This window comes from Bufo gargarizans, chromosome 2 (assembly GCF_014858855.1).
Source record: "Bufo gargarizans isolate SCDJY-AF-19 chromosome 2, ASM1485885v1, whole genome shotgun sequence".
NCBI classification, from domain to species: domain Eukaryota; kingdom Metazoa; phylum Chordata; class Amphibia; order Anura; family Bufonidae; genus Bufo; species Bufo gargarizans.
Window position 1 is genome coordinate 61,945,189 of NC_058081.1, and position 22,227 is coordinate 61,967,415.

The 22,227-nt window shown below is 46.0% G+C and overlaps 1 protein-coding gene across 4 annotated transcripts in view; it reads left to right on the top strand.

Moving 5' to 3' along the window:
* Nucleotides 1-9,722: 9,722 nt before the first annotated feature.
* The window catches only part of PLPP5 (phospholipid phosphatase 5), a 30,086-nt gene continuing 17,581 nt past the window's right edge, over nucleotides 9,723-22,227 (top strand). The window contains exons 1-5 of one of the 4 annotated variants that reach the window (XM_044282976.1): nucleotides 9,723-9,753; nucleotides 11,084-11,235; nucleotides 16,821-16,905; nucleotides 18,278-18,386; nucleotides 20,559-20,649. In XM_044282976.1, the coding sequence (XP_044138911.1) occupies nucleotides 16,835-16,905; nucleotides 18,278-18,386; nucleotides 20,559-20,649 (271 nt within the window). In that variant the 5' untranslated portion in view covers nucleotides 9,723-9,753; nucleotides 11,084-11,235; nucleotides 16,821-16,834. Of the gene's footprint in view, nucleotides 9,754-9,779; nucleotides 10,023-10,906; nucleotides 11,236-16,820; nucleotides 16,906-18,277; nucleotides 18,387-20,558; nucleotides 20,650-22,227 lie in introns of those variants that run through there. The other 3 variants (XM_044282980.1, XM_044282979.1, XM_044282978.1) reach the window with 3 other exon arrangements.

The window sequence follows — 22,227 nt, forward strand, 5'->3', positions numbered from 1 at the left end:
GGAGTCTCTAGCGTAAGGGAGAAGCGTCCTGTCTACAAGAAACATGTTGATTCTAGAATACATATTGTGTACTCCAGAATGAAAGGTATAGTCTCTAGCAGATGCATGGTGGATGCGCCATACATCATAGAGCTCCTCCTTCCAGAAAGTAGAGGCCAGTGAAGGACCATTTCTCAGTGATGTGGATGGACGTGTCAGGTTAAAATCTCCACAGATCACTACTTTCCCTTGCTGTTTTTTGCGGACTAACTTCATTAATTTTCGAAAAAACAAAGGGTAATTGGCCTTGGTTAGGGGCATATAGGGACACAGTCGTGAAGATTTCGGTATTCAAAGTGCAAATTAGTATAAGAAATCGACCCTGAGGGTCCGCATAGTCAGCAATGTGAGAAAAGGCCACCGAGTTTTTAATAGCAAGCATGACCCCCCTGGACTTGGATTGGAAATGAGACTGGTAGATATGCGGGTAATGCACATGTCGCAATTGAAAGCCATCTTGCTGCAGCAAGTGCGTCTCCTGCACACTTAGCACAACGCAGTTCAATCCCTTAGCCTCTCTCCACAAATATGTCCTCCGCATTGGGCTGTTCAATCCATTAGCATTTAGGCTAGCAAATGTTATCACCATAGTATATTAGAATAAAAAGCATTTTATAACCAGCTTACAGAATTGTAAGAGTACGGTATGGAGCGCCTCCCAGCGAGGGCGTTCATATCTCCAAGGCAGCATAAGGATGTATAGGCAATAACTAGGCATCAACACACATATCCTCCCGAAAAAGTGAGAGGAAAATAAAACCGTAACTCACAATAACAGAAGCAGAACGTTCCAGGCCCGTTAGGGCACGTTCTGATAAAATGGTAGGGCAAAAAGTCTTGTTTGTAACCTAAAAGCAAAACGGATTAAGGAAAATACACATCAGAGCATACGACACCTGAAAGTGGGGTGAACCCACTAAAAGCTATAGGATTCAGCGCACTCTTGACCAGTCCTTGGGAACTTTTTCTGGGGCAGAGCGTTGGTCATCTCCCGGGACAGTGATAGGAATGTTCCAAAAGCGTGTGGTTTTCGCCACATGGAATTCTCCCTTGTAGTGAATCAGCAAACGAACCGGGAATCCCCAGCGGTAAGGCACTTGGGCTTTATGCAGACTAGACGTGATCGGTGATAGGAGTCTCCTCATACGTAAAGTGGGTGCCGACAAATCCGCAAATAGAAGAACTTTATGGAACGGAGCAGGTAGGCCTCCATTTTTTCCTGGCAGCAGACATTAATTGTTCTTTGATCTTGAAAAAGTGGATTCTTGCGAGTACATCTCGCGGTAGCGACTTATCCAGATGTCGCGGGCGAGGCACCCTGTGCACTCGGTCAATCTTTAGATCGCGGTCAGAACAATTCGGAAGAGTAGCTTTGAGAAGAGACCGAATAAACTCGGGAATGTCCTTAGGAGGAACAGATTCAGGAATCCCTCTAAGCTTAATATTATTACGTCGGCTCCGGTCTTCAAGATCGGCCAATTTAGCGTTCATGCTTCCTCTAACTCATTATAAGCATCAATAAGAGAGTTATGCGAGGCGGCAAAGTCTCCGAATTTATTTTCCAGATGGTCAGTTCTGGCACCTAAGTTGTCAATATTAGAACGCAGTGGTGCTATAATGGACTTTAGATCCATCAACCTAGAACGCCTCTGTACAAGCAGCATACTCCGCATGGCCGTGTCTGTTAGGGCCGTGTCAGAGACACGAAATTGTAAAAGAGGCGACTCTCCATCTTCCGCTGAAGTACTTGCAACTTCCCCTGCAGCACTACTGTATGGCACATTTCCCCTCCAGGCCTCAGAAGCCTGCTGCTTAATGAATAGCGCAGGGCTTTGCAATAACAGAGATGGGGCCCCCGGAGACCCTTGCTGGATGGGGTATAATGCAGCCTGTGAATTGTCTTCCAATGCCCGCCGGGTGTTTGAGGGCTTGGCGTCGCCTGTTGGTAAGGAAAAGGCCGCAGAGTGTGCAGGCGAGGAGGGATGGGAGGCAGAAGTGCCACTCACCGGGTCCTGGGTGTCGGTCTGAGCCGAGGATCGCGCTGCTTCTGCCGTCCGGGGAGAGTAATCAAGTGAACGGGTCCGCATCTGTGATGCGGTTCACAAATGGCCGGTGCCCATATATTACGGATCCACTGTTTCGGAAGCTACAATATGGGCAGTGGCCGACAACAGTCGTGTGCATGAGCCCTTCATGTAGGAGCATCGGGTACTTTTGCATTTGACCGGTGGCCACATGTCCCCTCCTGAATTCAACGGTGTCACCGACCTCAGATTAGTGATGCAGTTAAATACTGCGTCAAGGATGCTGTATTTTGTGCTGCACTGTGGTTAGTGTTGAGCGAACCCGAACTACAAAGTTCGGTTACCCAAACCCGAACTTTGCCGGAAAAGTTTGAGTTCGGTGTTCGGGCATTTAATAAGGTAAAGCTTGTTGGAAGGCTGCAGGGCAGCCAATCCATGCACCTGCACTGCATACGTGACAGGGAAATTAATATAGTTAATCTGTCTGTTAGTTCGGTGGGTGACCTCAAAGAATGAGGAGAGCATCAAATAAGGGACGTGGCCCCGGTCGTGGTGCTGCTGAGGTTGGTGGAGCTCCTGTTGCAGGGAAAGGACGTGGTCAATCTGTGCCAGCTACACGCCCAAATGAAACACCTTCCTCAGGTGCACATAGACAACAAAAACTTCAGCTTTATTTTGTAGGCCTGAATACCGGTGTATGAATGGTGAGGCCAGAACAAGTAGAGGCGTTAGCAGATTGGGTGGCTGACAGTGCCTCCAGTTCCTTCACATTGTCTCCCACCCGGTCCCTGCTGAAACCGCAGAATTGGCACCTGCAGCCCATGGGCATCTGTCTTTAACCTCACCCCCTTGCAAATCAGCCAAGCTTTCAGCTGTCCATCTCCAAAACACTGGAGAGAAAGTACCCCCCTACCCACCCGCGATCCCTGGCCCTGAATGTCAGCATTTGCAAAATTATTGGCCTTTGAAATGCTGTCATTCCGTCTGGTGAAGACGGAGACTTTTAAAAACCTTATGGTGGTGGCTGTCCCACAGTACGTGGTTCCCAGCCCCCACTACTTTTCCAGGCAAGCCATCCCTGCCCTGCACAACCAAGTGGCAGACAAAATTAGGTGTGCACTGTGCAGTGCCATCTGTGGCAAGGTCCACATAACCACCGATACGTGGACCAGTAAGCACGGGCAGGGCCGTTATATCTCCATAACAGCACACTGGGTAAATGCAGTGGCGGCTGGGCCTGAGGCAGATAGCAGTTTGGCGCATGTCCTTCCACCACCGAGGATTGCAGGGTGGAACCACACCGCGCAGGAGCTGTGGACTGGCATGGAACAACAGACCGATGAGTGGTTGGTGCCACTGAGCATCAAGCCTGGCCTGGTGGTGTACGATAACGGGCGAAATCTCGTAGCAGCTCTGGGCCAGTTTGACGCACATCCCTTGCCTGGCGCATGTGCTGAATTTGGTGGTGCAGAGGCTCCTGAAAAATTACCCCGATATGTCAGCTGCTGCAGAAAGTGCGGGCCGTCTGTGCAGTGCTTTCGGCGTTCTCACCCTGCCGCTGCTCGCCTGTCTGCGCTACAGCGTAACTTCGGCCTTCCCGCTCACCGCCTCATATGCGACGTACCCACAAGTTGGAACTCCACCTTGCACATGCTGGAGAGACTGAGCAGCAGCAGGCGATAGTGGAGTTTCAGCTGCAGCACGCACTGGGTCAGTCGCTCTGCAGAACAGCACCACTTCACCCCCAATGACTAGGTCTCCATGCAGGACATGTGTGCTGTACTCCACCAACATGGCCAGTGCCGTTGACGCAATCCTCAGCGTTACAATCCCACTTCTATGTCTCCTTGAAAAAACACTTCGGGCGATGATTGATATGGCACAGGAGGAAGAGGAGGAGGAAGAGGGATAATTTCCACGGTTATCAGGCCAGTCATTCACAAGTGGCTCGGAGGGAGGGTTTCTGCACCAACAGAGGCGAGGTACACAACTGTCCAGCCAGGACACAGTTCTGCAGGATGAGGAGGAACCATGTTCACAGCAGGGTGGCACCCAAAGCAGCTTATGGGCATCACTGGAGCATTGCTGGGGGGATACAGAGGACACAGATGATACACTTCCCACAGAGGACAGCTTGTCGTTGCCTCTGGGCAGCCTGGCACACATGAGCGACTAGATGCTGCAGTGCCTGCACAACGACCGCCGAGTTGCCCACATTCTAACCAGTGCTGATTACTGGGTGGCCACCCTGCTGGATCCCTGCTACAAGGACAACGTGCCGTCCTTAATTCCGTCACTGGAGCGTTATCGTAAGATGCGCGAGTACAAGCGCACACTGGTAGACACGCTGGTGGTGGCATTCCCACCTGACAGCGGGGGCACAGTGGAAGCACAAGGCGAAGACAGAGGAGGAGGAAGAAGTTGCCAACGCAGCTGGGGCACCGCCAGCACCTCAGAAGGCAGGGTTAGCATGGCCGAAATGTGGAAAAGCTTTGTCAGCACGCCACGCAACCAGCACCACCAGCTGATACGGAACCTCTTAGCAGGAGGCAGCATTTCACCAACATGGTGGAGCAGTATGTGTGCACACGCCTACACGCACTGACTTATGGGTCTGCCCCTTCAACTTCTGGGTCTCCAAATTGGGCACCTGAGCTTGCCCTTTACGCCTTGGAGGTGCTGGCCTGCTCTGTGGCCAGTATATTGTCCGAACGTGTGTTTAGCACGACGGGGGGCGTCATCACAGACAAGCGCAGCCGCCTGTCCACAGCCAATGTGGACAAACTCACAGTCTTTAAAATGAGCTAATCATGGATACCGCCCGCACCTAACCATTGTTATACTCCAGCGCACTTTCTCTTTGCATTCTCTTTTCTATTTCCCAATGTTTTGGGGTCTTCCCAAATGTATAAAAAAAAAATATTTAAATAAAAAACAACAACTAAAACAGTGTTGGCTACCTCCTCCTCCTCCACCGCCACTTCCACCTACACCGCCACATCCACTGCCTCCTCAACCTCCTACTCCACTTTGACCTCCGCCTCCTAGTTCAAGATTATATATATGTTTTTTTCTATATATTATTTTCAGTAATTTCCTTATCCACATTTGTTTGCAGGGCAACTGTCCTGCTCTTACCCCCATTTTGCTTCCTTTTGCAGCCCTCTAGCCCTTACTATGTCTATTTTACAGCCATTTTAGTTCTGGTCCCCATTAATTTCAATGGGGTTCAGGTTCAAGTTTGGCTGAACCCAAACTTCCAGGTGTTCGCTCATCCCTAACGCTGGGTTCAGACCTGAGCGTACTTGAACGTACGCTCTGTATGCGCGATTGTACGGGCGTTTGCAATCGCGCATACAGAGACAAGCAAACGCCCATTGTCGCACGTTCCCGCTGAAGTCTATGTATGGGAACGAGCGACAAGACGCCCCAAAGAAGCTCATGTACTTCTTGGAGAGTCGGGCGTTTTACAGCACGATCGTACGCGCTGTAAAACGCTCAGGTGAGAACCATTCCCATAGGGAATCATTGGTTCTTGCCTGTTGAGCGTTTTACAGCGCGTAGGAACACGCTGTAAAACGCTCAGGTCTGAACCCAGCCTAACTGTGGTATTTGGTTCTGCTGGGGCGGTATATTGTGCTGCACTGTGGTATTTGGTTCTGCTGGGGCGGTATATTGTGCTGCACTGTGGTATTTGGTTCTGCTGGGGCAGTATATTGTGTTGCACTGTGGTATTTGGTTCTGCTGGGGCAGTATATTGTGCTGCACTGTGGTATTTGGTTCTGCTGGGGCAGTATATTGTGCTGCACTGTGGTATTTGGTTCTGATGGGGCAGTATATTGTGCTGCACTGTGGTATTTGGTTCTGCTGGGGCAGGTATATTGTGCTGCACTGTGGTATTTGGTTCTGCTGGGGCAGTATATTGTGCTGCACTGTGGTATTTGGATTCTGCTGGGGCAGTATATTGTGCTGCACTGTGGTATTTGTTCTGCTGGGGCGGTATATTGTGCTGCACTGTGGTATTTGGCTCTAATGAAGCAGTATACTGTGCTGTACTGTGGTATTTGGCTCTGCTGGGTCAGTATATTGTGCTGCACTGTGGTATTTGGTTCTGCTGGGTCGGTATATTGTGCTGCACTGTGGTATTTGGTTCTGATGGGGCAGTATATTGTGCTGCACTGTGCTATCTGGTTCTGCTGGGGAAGTATATTGTGCTGCACTGTGGTATTTGGCTATGCTGGGGCAGTATATTGTGCTGCACTGTGGTATTTGGTTCTGCTGGGGCAGTATATTGTGCTGCACTGTGGTATGTGGTTCTGATGAGGCGGTATATTGTGCTGCACTGTGGTATTTGGTTCTGCTGGGGCAGTATATTGTGCTGCACTGTGGTATTTGGTTCTGCTGGGGCAGTATATTGTGCTGCACTGTGGTATTTGGTTCTGCTGGGGCAGTATATTGTGCTGCACTGTGGTATTTGGTTCTGCTGGGGCAGTATATTGTGCTGCACTGTGGTATTTGGTTCTGCTGGGGCAGTATATTGTGCTGCACTGTGGTATTTGGTTCTGCTGGGGCAGTATATTGTGCTGCACTGTGGTATTTGGTTCTGCTGGGCAGTATATTGTGCTGCACTGTGGTATTTGGTTCTGCTGGGGCAGTATATGTGCTGCACTGTGGTATTTGGTTCTGCTGGGGCAGTATATTGTGCTGCACTGTGGTATTTGGTTCTGCTGGGGCAGTATATTGTGCTGCACTGTGGTATTTGGTTCTGCTGGGGCAGTATATTGTGCTGCACTGTGGTATTTGGTTCTGCTGGGGCAGTATATTGTGCTGCACTGTGGTATTTGGTTCTGCTGGGGCAGTATATTGTGCTGCACTGTGGTATTTGGTTCTGCTGGGGCAGTATATTGTGCTGCACTGTGGTATTTGGTTCTGCTGGGGCAGTATATTGTGCTGCACTGTGGTATTTGGTTCTGCTGGGGCAGTATATTGTGCTGCACTGTGGTATCTGGTTCTGCTGGGGCAGTATATTGTGCTGCACTGTGGTATTTGGTTCTGCTGGGGCAGTATATTGTGCTGCACTGTGGTATTTGGTTCTGCTGGGGCAGTATATTGTGCTGCACTGTGGTATTTGGTTCTGCTGGGGCAGTATATTGTGCTGCACTGTGGTATTGGTTCTGCTGGGGCAGTATATTGTGCTGCACTGTGGTATTTGGTTCTGCTGGGGCAGTATATTGTGCTGCACTGTGGTATTTGGTTCTGCTGGGGCAGTATATTGTGCTGCACTGTGGTATTTGGTTCTGCTGGGGCAGTATATTGTGCTGCACTGTGGTATTTGGTTCTGCTGGGGCAGTATATTGTGCTGCACTGTGGTATTTGGTTCTGCTGGGGCAGTATATTGTGCTGCACTGTGGTATTTGGTTCTGCTGGGGCAGTATATTGTGCTGCACTGTGGTATTTGGTTCTGCTGGGGCAGTATATTGTGCTGCACTGTGGTATTTGGTTCTGCTGGGGCAGTATATTGTGCTGCACTGTGGTATTTGGTTCTGCTGGGGCAGTATATTGTGCTGCACTGTGGTATTTGGTTCTGCTGGGGCAGTATATTGTGCTGCACTGTGGTATTGGTTCTGCTGGGGCAGTATATTGTGCTGCACTGTGGTATTTGGTTCTGCTGGGGCAGTATATTGTGCTGCACTGTGGTATTTGGTTCTGCTGGGGCAGTATATTGTGCTGCACTGTGGTATTTGGTTCTGCTGGGGCAGTATATTGTGCTGCACTGTGGTATTTGGTTCTGCTGGGGCAGTATATTGTGCTGCACTGTGGTATTTGGTTCTGCTGGGGCAGTATATTGTGCTGCACTGTGGTATTTGGTTCTGCTGGGGCAGTATATTGTGCTGCACTGTGGTATTTGGTTCTGCTGGGGCAGTATATTGTGCTGCACTGTGGTATTTGGTTCTGCTGGGGCAGTATATTGTGCTGCACTGTGGTATTTGGTTCTGCTGGGGCAGTATATTGTGCTGCACTGTGGTATTTGGTTCTGCTGGGGCAGTATATTAGTGCTGCACTGTGGTATTTGGTTCTGCTGGGGCAGGTATATTGTGCTGCACTGTGGTATCTGGTTCTGCTGGGGCAGGTATATTGTGCTGCACTGTGGTATTGGTTCTGCTGGAGGCAGTATATTGTGCTGCACTGTGGTATTGGTTCTGCTGAGGCAGTATATTGTGCTGCACTGTGGTATTGGTTCTGCTGAGGCAGTATATTGTGCTGCACTGTGGTATTTGGTTCTGCTGGGGCAGTATATTGTGCTGCACTGTGGTATTTGGTTCTGCTGGGCGGTATATTGTGCTGCACTGTGGTATTTGGTTCTGCTGGGGCAGTATATTGTGCTGCACTGTGGTATCTGGTTCTGCTGGGCAGTATATTGTGCTGCACTGTGGTATTGGTTCTGCTGAGGCAGTATATTGTGCTGCACTGTGGTATTTGGTTCTGCTGGGCAGTATATTGTGCTGCACTGTGGTATTTGGTTCTGCTGGGGCAGTAGTATTGTGCTGCACTGTGGTATTTGGTTCTGCTGGGGCAGTATATTGTATATTGTGCTGCACTGTGGTATTTGGTTCTGCTGGGGCAGTGTATTGTGCTGCACTGTGGTATCTGGTTCTGCTGAGGCAGTATATTGTGCTGCACTGTGGTATTTGGTTCTGCTGGGGCAGTATATTGTGCTGCACTGTGGTATTTGGTTCTGCTGGGGCAGTGTATTGTGCTGCACTGTGGTATTTGGTTCTGCTGGGGCAGTATATTGTGCTGCACTGTGGTATTTGGTTCTGCTGGGGCAGTATATTGTGCTGCACTGTGGTATTTGGTTCTGCTGGGGCAGTATATTGTGCTGCACTGTGGTATTTGGTTCTGCTGGGGCAGTATATTGTGCTGCACTGTGGTATTTGGCTCTGCTGGGGCTGGTATATTGTGCTGCACTGTGGTATTTGGTTCTGCTGGGGCAGTATATTGTACTGCACTGTGGTATTTGGTTCTGCTGGGGCAGTATATTGTGCTGCACTGTGGTATTTGGTTCTGCTGGGCAGTATATTGTGCTGCACTGTGGTATTTGGTTCTGCTGAGGCAGTATATTGTGCTGCACTGTGGTATTTGGTTCTGCTGGGGCAGTATATTGTGCTGCACTGTGGTATTTGGTTCTGCTGGGGCAGTATATTGTGCTGCACTGTGGTATTGCTGGCCCCGGCTACTCACGCTGTCCTGCCTCCTGCCATCATGGGGCCACTTTTAGTTTTTTTTTTAAATAAATATTGGACAACCCTTTTAAGTGTCCCCATCAGGAATGCTCACTTTTGGGGTGGAATTTTATATTATCGCTGAGCCTTCTGGGGCCAGTTCCGGAATGCTGGTCATGTATTACAGCGCTTAGAGTAAAGGGGACCTTTTCCCCCATATTTAATATCAGCAGTCACTCTCATCCCCCAGTTATGAGACATCAATATCCAATCCAAATCCCAGCAATGCTTTTCTTCTATAAGGAATACATGCGCTTTACTTGGCGGGTGACAGGTGGCAGCACTATCCACGCTCAGTTTTCTGGGCTTGTCTGTCTATGACTTCCTCTCGCTGGTTCTGAAGCGTCTATATAAATAGGGACTGAGACAGCACCGCCTGGACAAGGGAGCAGCGCCACGTGTGCACGGTAGGAGGGCGGGGCGATGACGTCACAGCCCATAGCGGCTGCTGTCAGCTGTGAATGACGGCTCAGGGTCCTAATGACGGATAATTAGTAATTAGTGCGAAAATTAGCGCTATAATGAGGTGGGCGCCCGGCGTGGGGCTGGTGCCTTCTGCGGACGTGCCGTGCCGTGCCGTGCCGTGCCGAGGTGTTCGCAGTCATAGTATTAACTCCTTCCTGCATAATGTACAGTCATCACACCGCTCCAGAGCTTATAAAGCAGGAAACGGCTTGTATACATATCATATAGTGTGTATATGGGATTACGGTCTGTATATACATATCATATAGTGTGTATATGGGATTACGGTCTGTATATACATATCATATAGTGTGTATATGGGATTACAGTCTGTATACATATCATATAGTGTGTATATGGGATTACAGTCTGTATATACATATCATATAGTGTGTATATGGGATTACAGTCTGTATATACATATCATATAGTGTGTATATGGGATTACAGTCTGTATATACATATCATATAGTGTGTATATGGGATTACAGTCTGTATATACCTATCATATAGTGTGTATATGGGATTACAGTCTGTATATACCTATCATATAGTGTGTATATGGGATTACAGTCTGTATATACATAGTATATACATATCATATAGTGTGTATATGGGATTACAGTCTGTATATACAGATCATATAGTGTGTATATGGGATTAGTCTGTTTATACAGTACAGACCAAAAGTTTGGACACACCTTCTCATTCAAAGAGTTTTCTTTATTTTCATGACTATGACAATTGTAGATTCACACTGAAGGCATCAAAACTATGAATTAACACATGTGGAATTATATACAAAACAAAAAAGTGTGAAACAACTGAAAATATGTCATATTCTAGGTTCTTCAAAGTGGCCACCTTTTGCTTTGATTACTGCTTTGCACACTCTTGGCATTCTCTTGATGAGCTTCAGGTGGCCACTTTGAAGAACCTAGAATATGACATATTTTCAGTTGTTTCACACTTTTTTGTTATGTATATAATTCCACATGTGTTAATTCATAGTTTTGATGCCTTCAGTGTGAATCTACAATTTTCATAGTCATGAAAATAAAGAAAACTCTTTGAATGAGAAGGTGTGTCCAAACTTTTGGTCTGTACTGTATATATCATATAGTGTGTGTATATGGGATTACAGTCTGTATACATATCATATAGTGTGTATATGGGATTATAGTCTGTATATGCATATAAATCTCAACTCTACAAATAGAAGAAACTCTAAGTGCCAGATATAAGTAAGATGCTGAGCACTCCATTTTCCAGGTCCGGAGTTCCGACCACGTGGGACACCGTGTGATAGACCTCGTGAGACGCCGGTGTCTCACATCACCTCACATCTGAACGAGGAAGGATAGTGCACCCAGGCCCCGCTCCACATACCGAAGCAGAGACGGGCACCCCAACCTGAAGGAGAGGTAATGTAAATTAAGCCGCCGGCTTAAAATACTTTTAAAATACTCATTACCTGGTGACTTTTGAAAGAAAATATAAATTTGCCACTTCTATTACATTAAGGGTCCATTCACACGTCCGTTGTTTCTTTCCTGATCTGTTCCGTTTTTTGCGGAACAGATCAGGACCAGTTCTGGACCCATTCATTTTCAATGGGTCCTGGAAAAACACAATGTGTGCTGTCCGTTTCCGTTGTTCTGTTCCGCATGTCCGATTAAATATAAAACTTGTCCTATTCTTTTCCACAAAAATCGTATCCTGGTACAATACAAAGTCAATGGTTCCGCAAAAAACGGATGACATTCGTATGTCATCCGTTTTATGCGGAATCCGTTCCTGGAAATTAAATCCTGCCCCCAGAAATCACTAATTCACTTTTGTTTTTCAATTTTTTTTTTCAAAGAAATCCAAACAACTTTATATGCTTTGTGAAATTTATACATGTTTCCGTTTTTTGTGGATCCGCAAAAAACGGATGACATACGGAAACATTTTCAGGAACAACGGATCCGCAAAAAACGGACCGAAATTCGAGATATAGAAAAATACTGACGTGTGAATGTAGCCTAAGTCTGGTAAGACTATGAACATGATTTATTGACCAATTGTTGCTGTCACGGTCCTTTTTTTTACAACTATGCATTATGACCATATGAACAAAAACACTTTTTTGCTAGAAAAACATTTTTGCTACAATTCCATAACCAGCCACAAGCGTATTTTCTTTGAGATATATTGGCGATATATGATCATATCACAAGCAATTACCAATATTAACGGGATGCCTAATTTTTATGCAGGTGTTATGTTATTAACTATGTGTCAATCATGTGTCACTCATTTAATTTTTAATTGTAATTTAATCCGTATAGCAATTTTTATACTAAAACTTCGTATTCCATACTCTATCTAGATATTTTGAGTGCCCTTTCAAACCCTTTTTTTTTTACCTTTATATGGAATTATAGTCTGTATATGGGATTACTGTATATACATATAATATAGTGTGTATATGGGATTATAGTCTGTATATACATATAGTGTGTGTGTGTGTGTGTGTGTGTATTAGGGTTGTTTCGATGCAAAAATTTAGATTCGGTTTCAATACCCAAAAAAAGTATTGCGATACTCGATACCACGCGGAAAAAATGGTGACTCGCACAGTTTTTTTTGTTTTTTTGTTACGGCATTCACCGCATAGGACTTTTTTTTTTTTTTTATGTTTTAATAGTTTTAACTTTTCAGATGTGGCTATATGTAATATGTTTATTTATTGTTTATATATTTTATATGTAATATTGGTGAAGGGGGTGATTTTATACTTAATATTTAGATTTTTTTTTTTTTTCCTTTTCCTTTTTACTTAATAACTATTTCCCCCCTTACGGGCCAGAACCTGGGATCTATTGTCCTATTCACCCTATAGATCTCTATTATGGTAAATAGGACTTCACACTCTCCCTGCTGCCCTGTGCTTTGTGCACACAGCAGCAGGGAGCTCACCATGGCAGCCAGGGCTTCAGTAGCGTCCTGGCTGCCATGGTAACCAATCGGAGCCCCAGGATTACACTGCTGGGGCTCCGATCAGAAGCTGCCACTGCCATCAATGATTTTAATACTGGAGGGGGAGGGGGGTTGAGGGTAGGGGGCGTACTGCACCACCAATGATTTTAATACTGGGGAGGAGGGGGGGAGGGCGCACTGCACCACCAATAATAAGATAAAAGCTCCCAGGTTGTGAGCTCTGCGCTGCGATTGGCCAGCACTACAGCCTGGGAGAAGGAGACTCCCAGGAGAACAAGGTCAGTCTCCGCCCAGTATAACCAAGTCCCCGAAGATACCGGAGGACATGGAGGGAGAACGGAGCGGCGCCCAGGGATAATAGTAAGTGCAGTGAGATCCCTGGGCGCCGCTGTACATGTCAGGATACTTAGTTCAGAATTTTTTGCCAGATAAAAGGTCCTCTTTAATACAGGAGGCGGGTGTGGCACCTGAGGGGTTAACTGCCACTAATCCCAGCACCCGCCTCTGAATTTGTATTAAACATTTACTTTCATTGGTGGCACAGTGCGCCCCGCCCCTCTCTCCTCATTGGTGGCAGCGGCACAGGGGGGAGGGAGAGACTGCTTCCTTCTCCCCTGTGCTGCTGAGGAGAACATGGAGCACGCTGAGAGCAGCTCGCTCCTTGTTCTCTGATACTAGACTGCGGAAGCCTAGTATCGAAAAAAGGCAAATCCTGGTATCGAGGTCGATACCAGGCAAAAGTATTGATTGGGTATCGAAAATTCGGTACCAGAAACAACTCTAGTGTGTATATGGAATGACTGTATATACATATAATGTGTATATGAGATTACTGTATGTACATATAATATAGTGTGTATATGGGATTACTGTATGTATATACATATAATATAGTGTGTATATGGGATTACAGTCTATATACATATGATAGTCTGTATATACATAATGTGTATATGAAATTTCAGTATATTCATATAATATAGTGTGTATATGGAATTACTGTATATACACATGTGTATATGAGCTTACTGTATGTACATATAATATAGTGTGTATATGAGATTACAGTATATACATATAACAGGGATGCTCAACCTGCGGCCCTCCAGCTGTTGTAAAACTACAACTCTCATCATTCACTGCTGTAGGCTGTCCGGGCATGCTGGGAGTTATAGTTTTACAACAGCTGGAGGGCCGCAGGTTGGGTATCCCTGTTATATGTATATACTGTAATCTCATATACACACTATTATATTATATATAATATAGTGTGTATATGAGATTACAGTATATACGAATAATATAGTGTGTATATGAGATTACAGTATATGCGAATAATATAGTGTGTATATGAGATTACAGTCTGTATACATATAGTGTGTATGTGGGATTACAGTCTGTATATACATATAGTGTGTATGTGGGATTACAGTCTGTATATACATATAGTGTGTATATGGGATTATTCTGTTATAGTTATCTCAGACCCCCACCATACCCATAACTCACTGTAGTCATTAAATTCCATTTAAAACCAGAGGGACTTGGGTGTCCCATCCATAATACAGACCTTCAGGGCCTCGCTCACATGTAGCTATTAATTCCACATCGGAAGAACGACTTGAATCTGCCTCCTGTTGTTTTCAATGGGAGGCAGTGATCAGCGCTTCTTTATTGAACGTACTGAATAAAAACCATACCGCCCTTTCGCGCATCGGTTTCTGTATCTGAACGAGCGTTGAGACCGCGGCGGATGGCCACACACCGATCGTCTCCATTGAATGGGGCTAACCAGCGTGCAGAACACACCAGAAACTCTAGTTCCACAGTACTTGACCAACAGATTTTCCCCGGGTCGGCGTACCGTACCCTAGGGCCCCATACACATTAGGCTATGGTCGGCTGCACCCCCTGACAATCTAATGTGTAGAGAGCAGCAGATTCTCTCCTGACAGATGGGGGTGAATGTCGGCGCCCAATCCCTCTGGTGAGGTGAGTCTCCAACCAGAGGTGTCTATCAGCGGCTCTCATTGAGAATACAGACAATACCATATGTGGAGTCGGGAGAGTGTATGGGCGGCAGTGTAAATCTAGCCAAAATCCATATAATCACCGCTTGTTAGAAGGGTCTTGTGACAATAAACTGTTCGTAAGGTTTTCCCTGCTGGGACCTAGAGTAATCAGCTGTAATCTGTGGGAAACTTGGCATTAAGATTTACATCTCCCTGCAGCGCCTCCACAGGGGAAATTGGGCATTACACATCATATCAATGGGCTGCCTGTGTAATAATACAAGAGAAGTCCTCCTGGACGAAGAATGCTCTTTGTAACCACTCTCCACTCTGGGCAAGACATGAGGATCCTGAAGATAACCCCCCACCTCCCCATTAACTCAGAAATGGGATTCCTCTTCCGTGTAATACCCATTCTGGACTTTAAAAGGAGTTTGGGGAATTTACTATGGTTTTTAACAGGTGTGCTTATGTAGTTGCTTACCTCCTGTACATCTTCTCTATGCTTTTATTTTATTTATTTATTTTTCTTTTTTTCTTCCATTTGGACTCTCCTGACCCGTTTTCACCATTTAAACTGATCCCTCTGGTTTGTTCCCATCCTGTATGTGGAACTTCCTGTATCCAACCAAACCCATGATGCACTCTCTTTCCTCTGCCCCAGCTCCAGCACCACCCCTAACGCCCAGCTAGTTACATGGACACTGTCCTATCACTGCCCCTCCCATGGACAAAACATCACAGGAAATAGACATGGTCATGTGACCACAGCCCAAAACGGGAGACAGTAGGATTAAAGGGAAAAGAAATGCTTTACAGGAAAACCCCTTTAGGGTCCATTCACACGTCCGTTTTTTCTTTCCTGATCTGTTCCGTTTTTTCAGGAACAGATCAGGACCAGATCTGGACCCATTCATTTTCAATGGGTCCTGGAAAAAATTGGACAGCACAATGTGTGCTGTCCGTTTCCGTTGTTCCGTTCCGCATGTCCGTTTAAATATAAAACATGTCCTATTCTTGTCCTGAAAAATCGGATCCTGGTACAATACAAAGTCAATGGATCCGCAAAAAACGGATGACATTCGGATGTCATTCCGTATGTCATCCGTTTTTTGCGGATTCCGTTCCTGGAAACACATAACAAATTATTATTTTATTTTTTTTTTCAATTTTTTTTCAAAGAAATCCAAACAACTTTATTTGATTATTGAAATGTATACATGTTCCCGTTTTTTGCGGATCTGCAAAAAACGGATGACATACGGAAACATTTTCAGGAACAACGGATCCGCAAAAAACGGACCGTTTTTCAGGATGAAAAAAAAACAGGACATGTGAATGGACCCTTAAGCTACTCATTGTCTGGGGTAGTATAATTCTCTATATTCCTCCAAGTATTTTCCAGCAGTTAGGAGGAAGCCGCTCAACTTCCTGTCGAGCAGGTGGCCTTCATACCCCAGACCTTTTATCTTACGGTACGAGAATATTTTTCGAAGGTGTCTCAGTTGAAAATGGGCAATAACCTCATTTTCTATGGTTGTTACGAGGATGGATCTCTAGCTATGAAATGCCTTTTTATTTTTAGAACATACAATAGAAGGGTGGGGGACATGACTACCTCCATGGGTGCAAAACCTCCCGACCTGAGGCTACACATGACTTTTGTAGTCCATAAGATTTAAAGGGGAATCGGTAAAACAATAAAAAAAAGAATCATTGCTCACCTCACTGATCTCCCGCCGCTCCAGTTACCTTACCGGGTCCCGGCTGGTCTCTGCTTCCATCCATGCTGGGAGCGTTCCCCTCTCCCGATTGAGAATATGTTGACCTATTGAACATGTTGTTATGTTATTTTAAGCAAATTCATTACCTCAAAGTAAATATGAACCTGTGGAGTATAGCCTGCACACGGTTTCTCCACGTCTCTTGTGACCGCAGTGGACTACAGTGATGGGGGCTGGTCCAGGGACTGTAGACGTGGATTACATCACTCCCTTTTTCTTATTTTCTAGGGATCAGCACAAGGATGGACAAAAGGATCCTGGAAGGCTTTGCAGCAGAATTCCTGATCAGGCTGCTTCTCCTCGGGATATTTCTGTAAGTCCTCAGATGTCAGTCTCTATGGGCTCATGTACCTCCCTCAGGGGAGGGAGCAAAACACAGATCCGTAAAATATATGGATGACGTCCGTGTGCTTTCCTTGTCCGTAATGCGGACAATAATGGGACATGTTCTTCTTTTTTATTTATTTTTTATTTTTTGCGGAACGGACATATGGAAATGGAATGCACACGGAGTAACTTTTTTTTTTTTTTTGCGGAACCGTTAAATGAATGTTTCCGCATATGGTCCGCAAAAAGGAATGGACACGGAAAGAAAATACATTTGTGTGCATAAGCCCTAATACCCATACAGTGATGGCAGGCCTATGGTGATAAGGAGCCTCTATGTAACGGCATCTAGGGAGTTAAGCGTCCGGCATCAGACTTAACTACGATACCAGCCATTACACCGGGAGCTGGAGTCGTTCTCGCTTCCTTTTCTTTTCTACCTGGCCCAGACCTCTATGGCGGGAGGGGCTGGAGCCTGGCGACTAGTAGGGCTATAGGAAGGCACATTCGGGGATAATGAAGGGTGGAGATGCATTGTTAGGGTTAGCAAGGCACCATGAGGACTAGGAAGGTACCTAGTTGCCAGAGAGATTCCATGGGGTGCAGCAAATTCAGGGCTAGCGAAGTGGCTGGTGGGCAGGGAGGTGTCTGGGAGGCAGGAAGGCACCACCAGGGTCAGCAAGGCATATGGTGGGAGAGAAAGGCTACCGGAGTGAGGTGACTTAAGGAATAAGATGGCAGAAGAAACGCCTTGAGTTGGTGTGTGTGTGTGTGGGGGGGGGGGGGGGGTACAAAAATATAGGAATGCTGACCTGATTCTATGGTATGCTGGCAGCAGGATACCAGGTAGTAGTTTTACAAGGATAGTATGGCTCTACTGGTTTGTGTGTGTGTGTGTGTGTGTGTGTGTGTGTGTGTGAGGGGGGGTGTACAAAATCTAATTACTGCCATTTTAGCTTATTTAGGGTTCTAAGGTACAGCTCATATAGCCACTAAGTCCTGCAACATGGATGAGTGATGTCCATATGCCTGTGTGGTACTGACTTGGCGGCCGCTGAAGACAGTTGTCTCCAGATCTGTGTTCTGTGAGATGTGCCCTGCGCGTCCGTGCAGAAAGAATGGCGTAAACAGCGCAATCTACATCTATGGATCAGAGTGCAGTCGATTGCACTTTATATTGAAATTTATTGCAAACGATTAAACATTCTGAAATATTGGATGCTGGATTAAGGGATTTTACTCAAGTCATTCTTTTATAACCTGCGTCATATGTGTATGTATGATATGCTGGTTTGGAATCCTCCCCCTTTGTATGCGGAATGAGCCTGTTCCCTAATCCTGTTTCTTTGTGTCTATAGGATAACAGAAATGATGTATCCTTTCCAGCGAGTTATACAGCCCGAAGAGATGTGGCTGTACAGAAATCCCTATGTGACGTCCGACCGGGTGCCCACCAACAGCATGTTTGTAAGTGTTTGGTAGCTTGAGACTTTGACTAGAAGATAGCCGGATGGCGAGATTTATTATGGTCTTAAATTTGGACAGGAGAAAACTTTACAAAGCAGCAGAAACTGCGCCAAATTCATCATAGAGCCACATGGTGTGTGATAAATTTAGCGCATCTTGCTAGACCCCACTTTTCCTTACTCCACTTTTTGACTGGCTTAATTTATACCAATTGTTGGCGCCAGAATAAATAAATTTAGCACAGTTTGACTCCAATTATGCCCATTTTTTTTGGTGCAGTTTCAGACAGTTAAAGGGGTTGTGTCACTTCAGCAAATGGCATTTATGTAGAGAAAGTTAATACAAGGCACCTACTAATGTATTGTGATTCCCCATATTGCTTCCTTTCCTGGCTGGATTAATTTTTCCATCACATTACACACTGCTCGTTTCCATGGCTTCGACTAGGGATCGACCGATATTGATTTTTTAGGGCCGATACCGATAATTTGTGAACTTTCAGGCCGATAGCCGATAATTTATACCGATATTCTGGGAATTTTCATTTTTGAAAAAAATAAAAATAAATTCCCACAAATCTGCTGAAAATTAATGTTTATTGTTAATGTGTATATTTTTTTTTGGTAAATCTTTATTTTTCATTTATATTTAATATTTTGGTGTTTTTATTATTTTTTTTGTAACTTTTTTTTTAACTAACTTTTAGCCCCCTTAGGGACTAGAACCCTTGTCCTATTCACCCTGATAGAGATCTATCAGGGTGAATAGGAGCTCACACTGTCCCTGCTGCTCTGTGCTTTGTGCACACAGCAGCATGGAGCTTATCATGGCTGCCATGGTAACCGATCGGAGCCCCAGCATTACACTGCTGGGGCTCCGATCGGAGGAGCAAGGGAGAGGGGATCCTGTGGAGGGGCGCACTGCGACTGGGGTGGGGGGGCGCACTGCGCCACCAATGTCTGATACTGGGGGGCTTGGGGGGGGCGCACTGCGCCACCAATGAAGCTTAATCTCACATTTATTCATATACAGGAGGCGGGAGCTGGCTGCAGGATCACATAGCCGGCTCCCGACCTCTATGAGCAGTAGCTGCGATCCGCGGCACCTGAGGAGTTAACTACCGCAGCTACAGCTCATAGAGGTCGGGAGCCGGCTATGTGATCCTGCAGCTCCCGCCTCCTGTATATGAATGAATGATAGATTAATCTTCATTGGTGGAGCAGTGGCCATAGCTCCTCCCCTCCTCCTGTCCCCTGTCCTTACATTGGCGGCAGCAGCAGCACAGGGGGAGGAGACACTGCTCCTTCTCCCCTGTGCTGCTAAGGGGAACACGGAGAGCGCTGTCAGCAGCGCGATCTGTATTCCCCATACACTATCGGAATATCGGCAAAATAGATGCCGATACCGATAGTGTTCAAAATCCTGAATATCGGCCGATAATATCGGTAAATCCGATAATCGGTCGATCCCTAGCTTCGACCACCCTATAATCAAGCAGTGGTGGCCGTGCTTGCACACTATAGGAAAAAGCACCAAGCCTATGTGCGCTTCCGCAGTCTCTGCCACCAGAGAGGCTGGTGCTTTTTCATATAGTGTGCAAGCACGGCCACCACTGCTGGATTACAGGGTGGTCGAAGCCATGGAAACGAGCAGTGTATAATGTGATGGAAAAAGGAATCCAGCCAGGATAGGAAGCAATATGGACAATCGCAATACATTAGTGAGTGGCTTGTATTAACTTTCTCTACATGATAAATGCCATTTGCTGACGTGAGACATCCCCTTTAAAAGTTTAACCTGTACAAACACAACCACGTCGAAAACGGAAGCAAAAACACTTTTTTTTTAAATGCAGTTTTAACTGTGCCCTCTGAATGCACACTTATTACTCACGCTTTCTAAAATAGAAAATTAAGCAACTTTGCAAATGGTCTTGATAAAAAAAACAAAAAAAACCCTTTTGTTTCTACAGCTGCTGTGCATTTGTGTCTCCATGGTAACAGACTACAAACATGTGTAGTCTGGTCCTGCAGTCCTACTCTCATCCATCTGTTCTTTACGTCTTGTTACTCATTTCTGTTTTTTTCCTTTGTACAGTTTTCTTGTAGTATTGCTTCCATTGTAACCTGTAATTTAACTTTTTTTTTTTTTTTACCGCCCTCTCCACTCCAGCTGATTTCAATTATGGCCCCAGTTTCCGTTGTGCTTCTGGCACGTCTCTGCCGCCGAGCCGATCTCAACGATTCAAGGGAAGCCATATTTGGTAATATTCTAAGCATCTGCATCTCAAGCAATATTATTAAATGAGTCTTGCCAGGGGTGGGCTGGGAACTTAAAGTGGCCCTGGGAAAAAAAAAAAAAGTTTTTGTAATGGGGACCAATTTGACAGAAGGCAGGGTCTTGGTGAATATTCATCATTGAAGCGCACTTGGAGCGCCAGCTCATCTTCAAACAGCTGATCGGCGGGGGGGTGCTGGTTGTCGGACCACCGCCAATCTGATATTGATGATCTATCCTGAGGATAGGCCATCAATATACATTGCTGTGCAACCCCTTTAATTTTATGCACTACATTCCATATGTGATAAAATGAATTTACCTGTGCTCCAGCATCAATATATCACAGGGAACAAACACTCAGATTGAAAAGCATTTCTACATCAGGGGACTCTTTGCTGCACCATCCCTTTATTGTTCTGCTTTTAAAGGTTCTGTACACTTTTGCAACCATTTTATTGCTAAAAAAAATATATAAAAATCTATTTAAAGGCGTTGGCCACTATATACGGTAAGTACTTTATACAACATTGTTGGAGGCAGGGTAAAAATTAGTTTTCAAATATACTTTATTTAAAAAATCTGTCTGCTAACCTTTTTATAATAAGCCCCACCCCCTGAGCCCCGCTCTGCCGTGCAGCCAGTTCGTCCATGCCTTTATTGTAAGTGCACATGCGCTGCTTTTCCTAATCTGCTAAGGCCTCTTTCACACTTGCGTTGTCCGGATCCGGCGTGTACTCCACTTGCCGGAATTACACGCCGGATCCGGAAAAACGCAAGTGTACTGAAAGCATTTGAAGACGGATCCGTCTTCAAAATGCTTTCAGTGTTACTATGGCACCCAGGACGCTATTAAAGTCCTGGTTGCCATAGTAGTAGTGGGGAGCGGGGGAGCGGTATACTTACAGTCCGCGCGGCTCCCGGGGCGCTCCAGAATGACATCAGAGCGCCCCATGCGCATGGATGACGTGCCATGCGATCACGTGATCCATGCGCTTGGGGCGCCCTGACGTCACTCTGGAGCGCCCCAGGAGCCGCACGGACGGTAAGTATGCTGCTCCCCCGCTCCCCGCTACACTTTACCATGGCTGCCAGGACTTTAGCAGAAAAGGCTAAAGGTCGGATCCGGCAATGCGCCAAAACGACGTTTAGCTTAAGGCCGGATCCGGATCAATGCTTTTCAATGGGCATTAATTCCGGATCCGGCCTTGCGGCAAGTCTTCAGGATTTTTGGCCGGAGCAAAAAGCGCAGCATGCTGCGGTATTTTCTCCGGCCAAAAAACTTTCCGGTCCAGAACTGAAGACATCCTGATGCATCCTGAACGGATTTCTCTCCATTCAGAATGCATTAGGATAAAACTGATCAGGATTCTTCCGGCATAGAGCCCCGACGACGGAACTCTATGCCGGAAGAAAAGAACGCAGGTGTGAAAGAGCCCTAAGAGCAGCGCATGTCCAGTCTGCCCCCCGGCGATCACTCTGATTGGCTAATCTGTACAGACTAGTCAATCATAGGATCCTAATGCCGGCTGAAAGGTTGTGACTGAAAGACTGTGGGGATCAG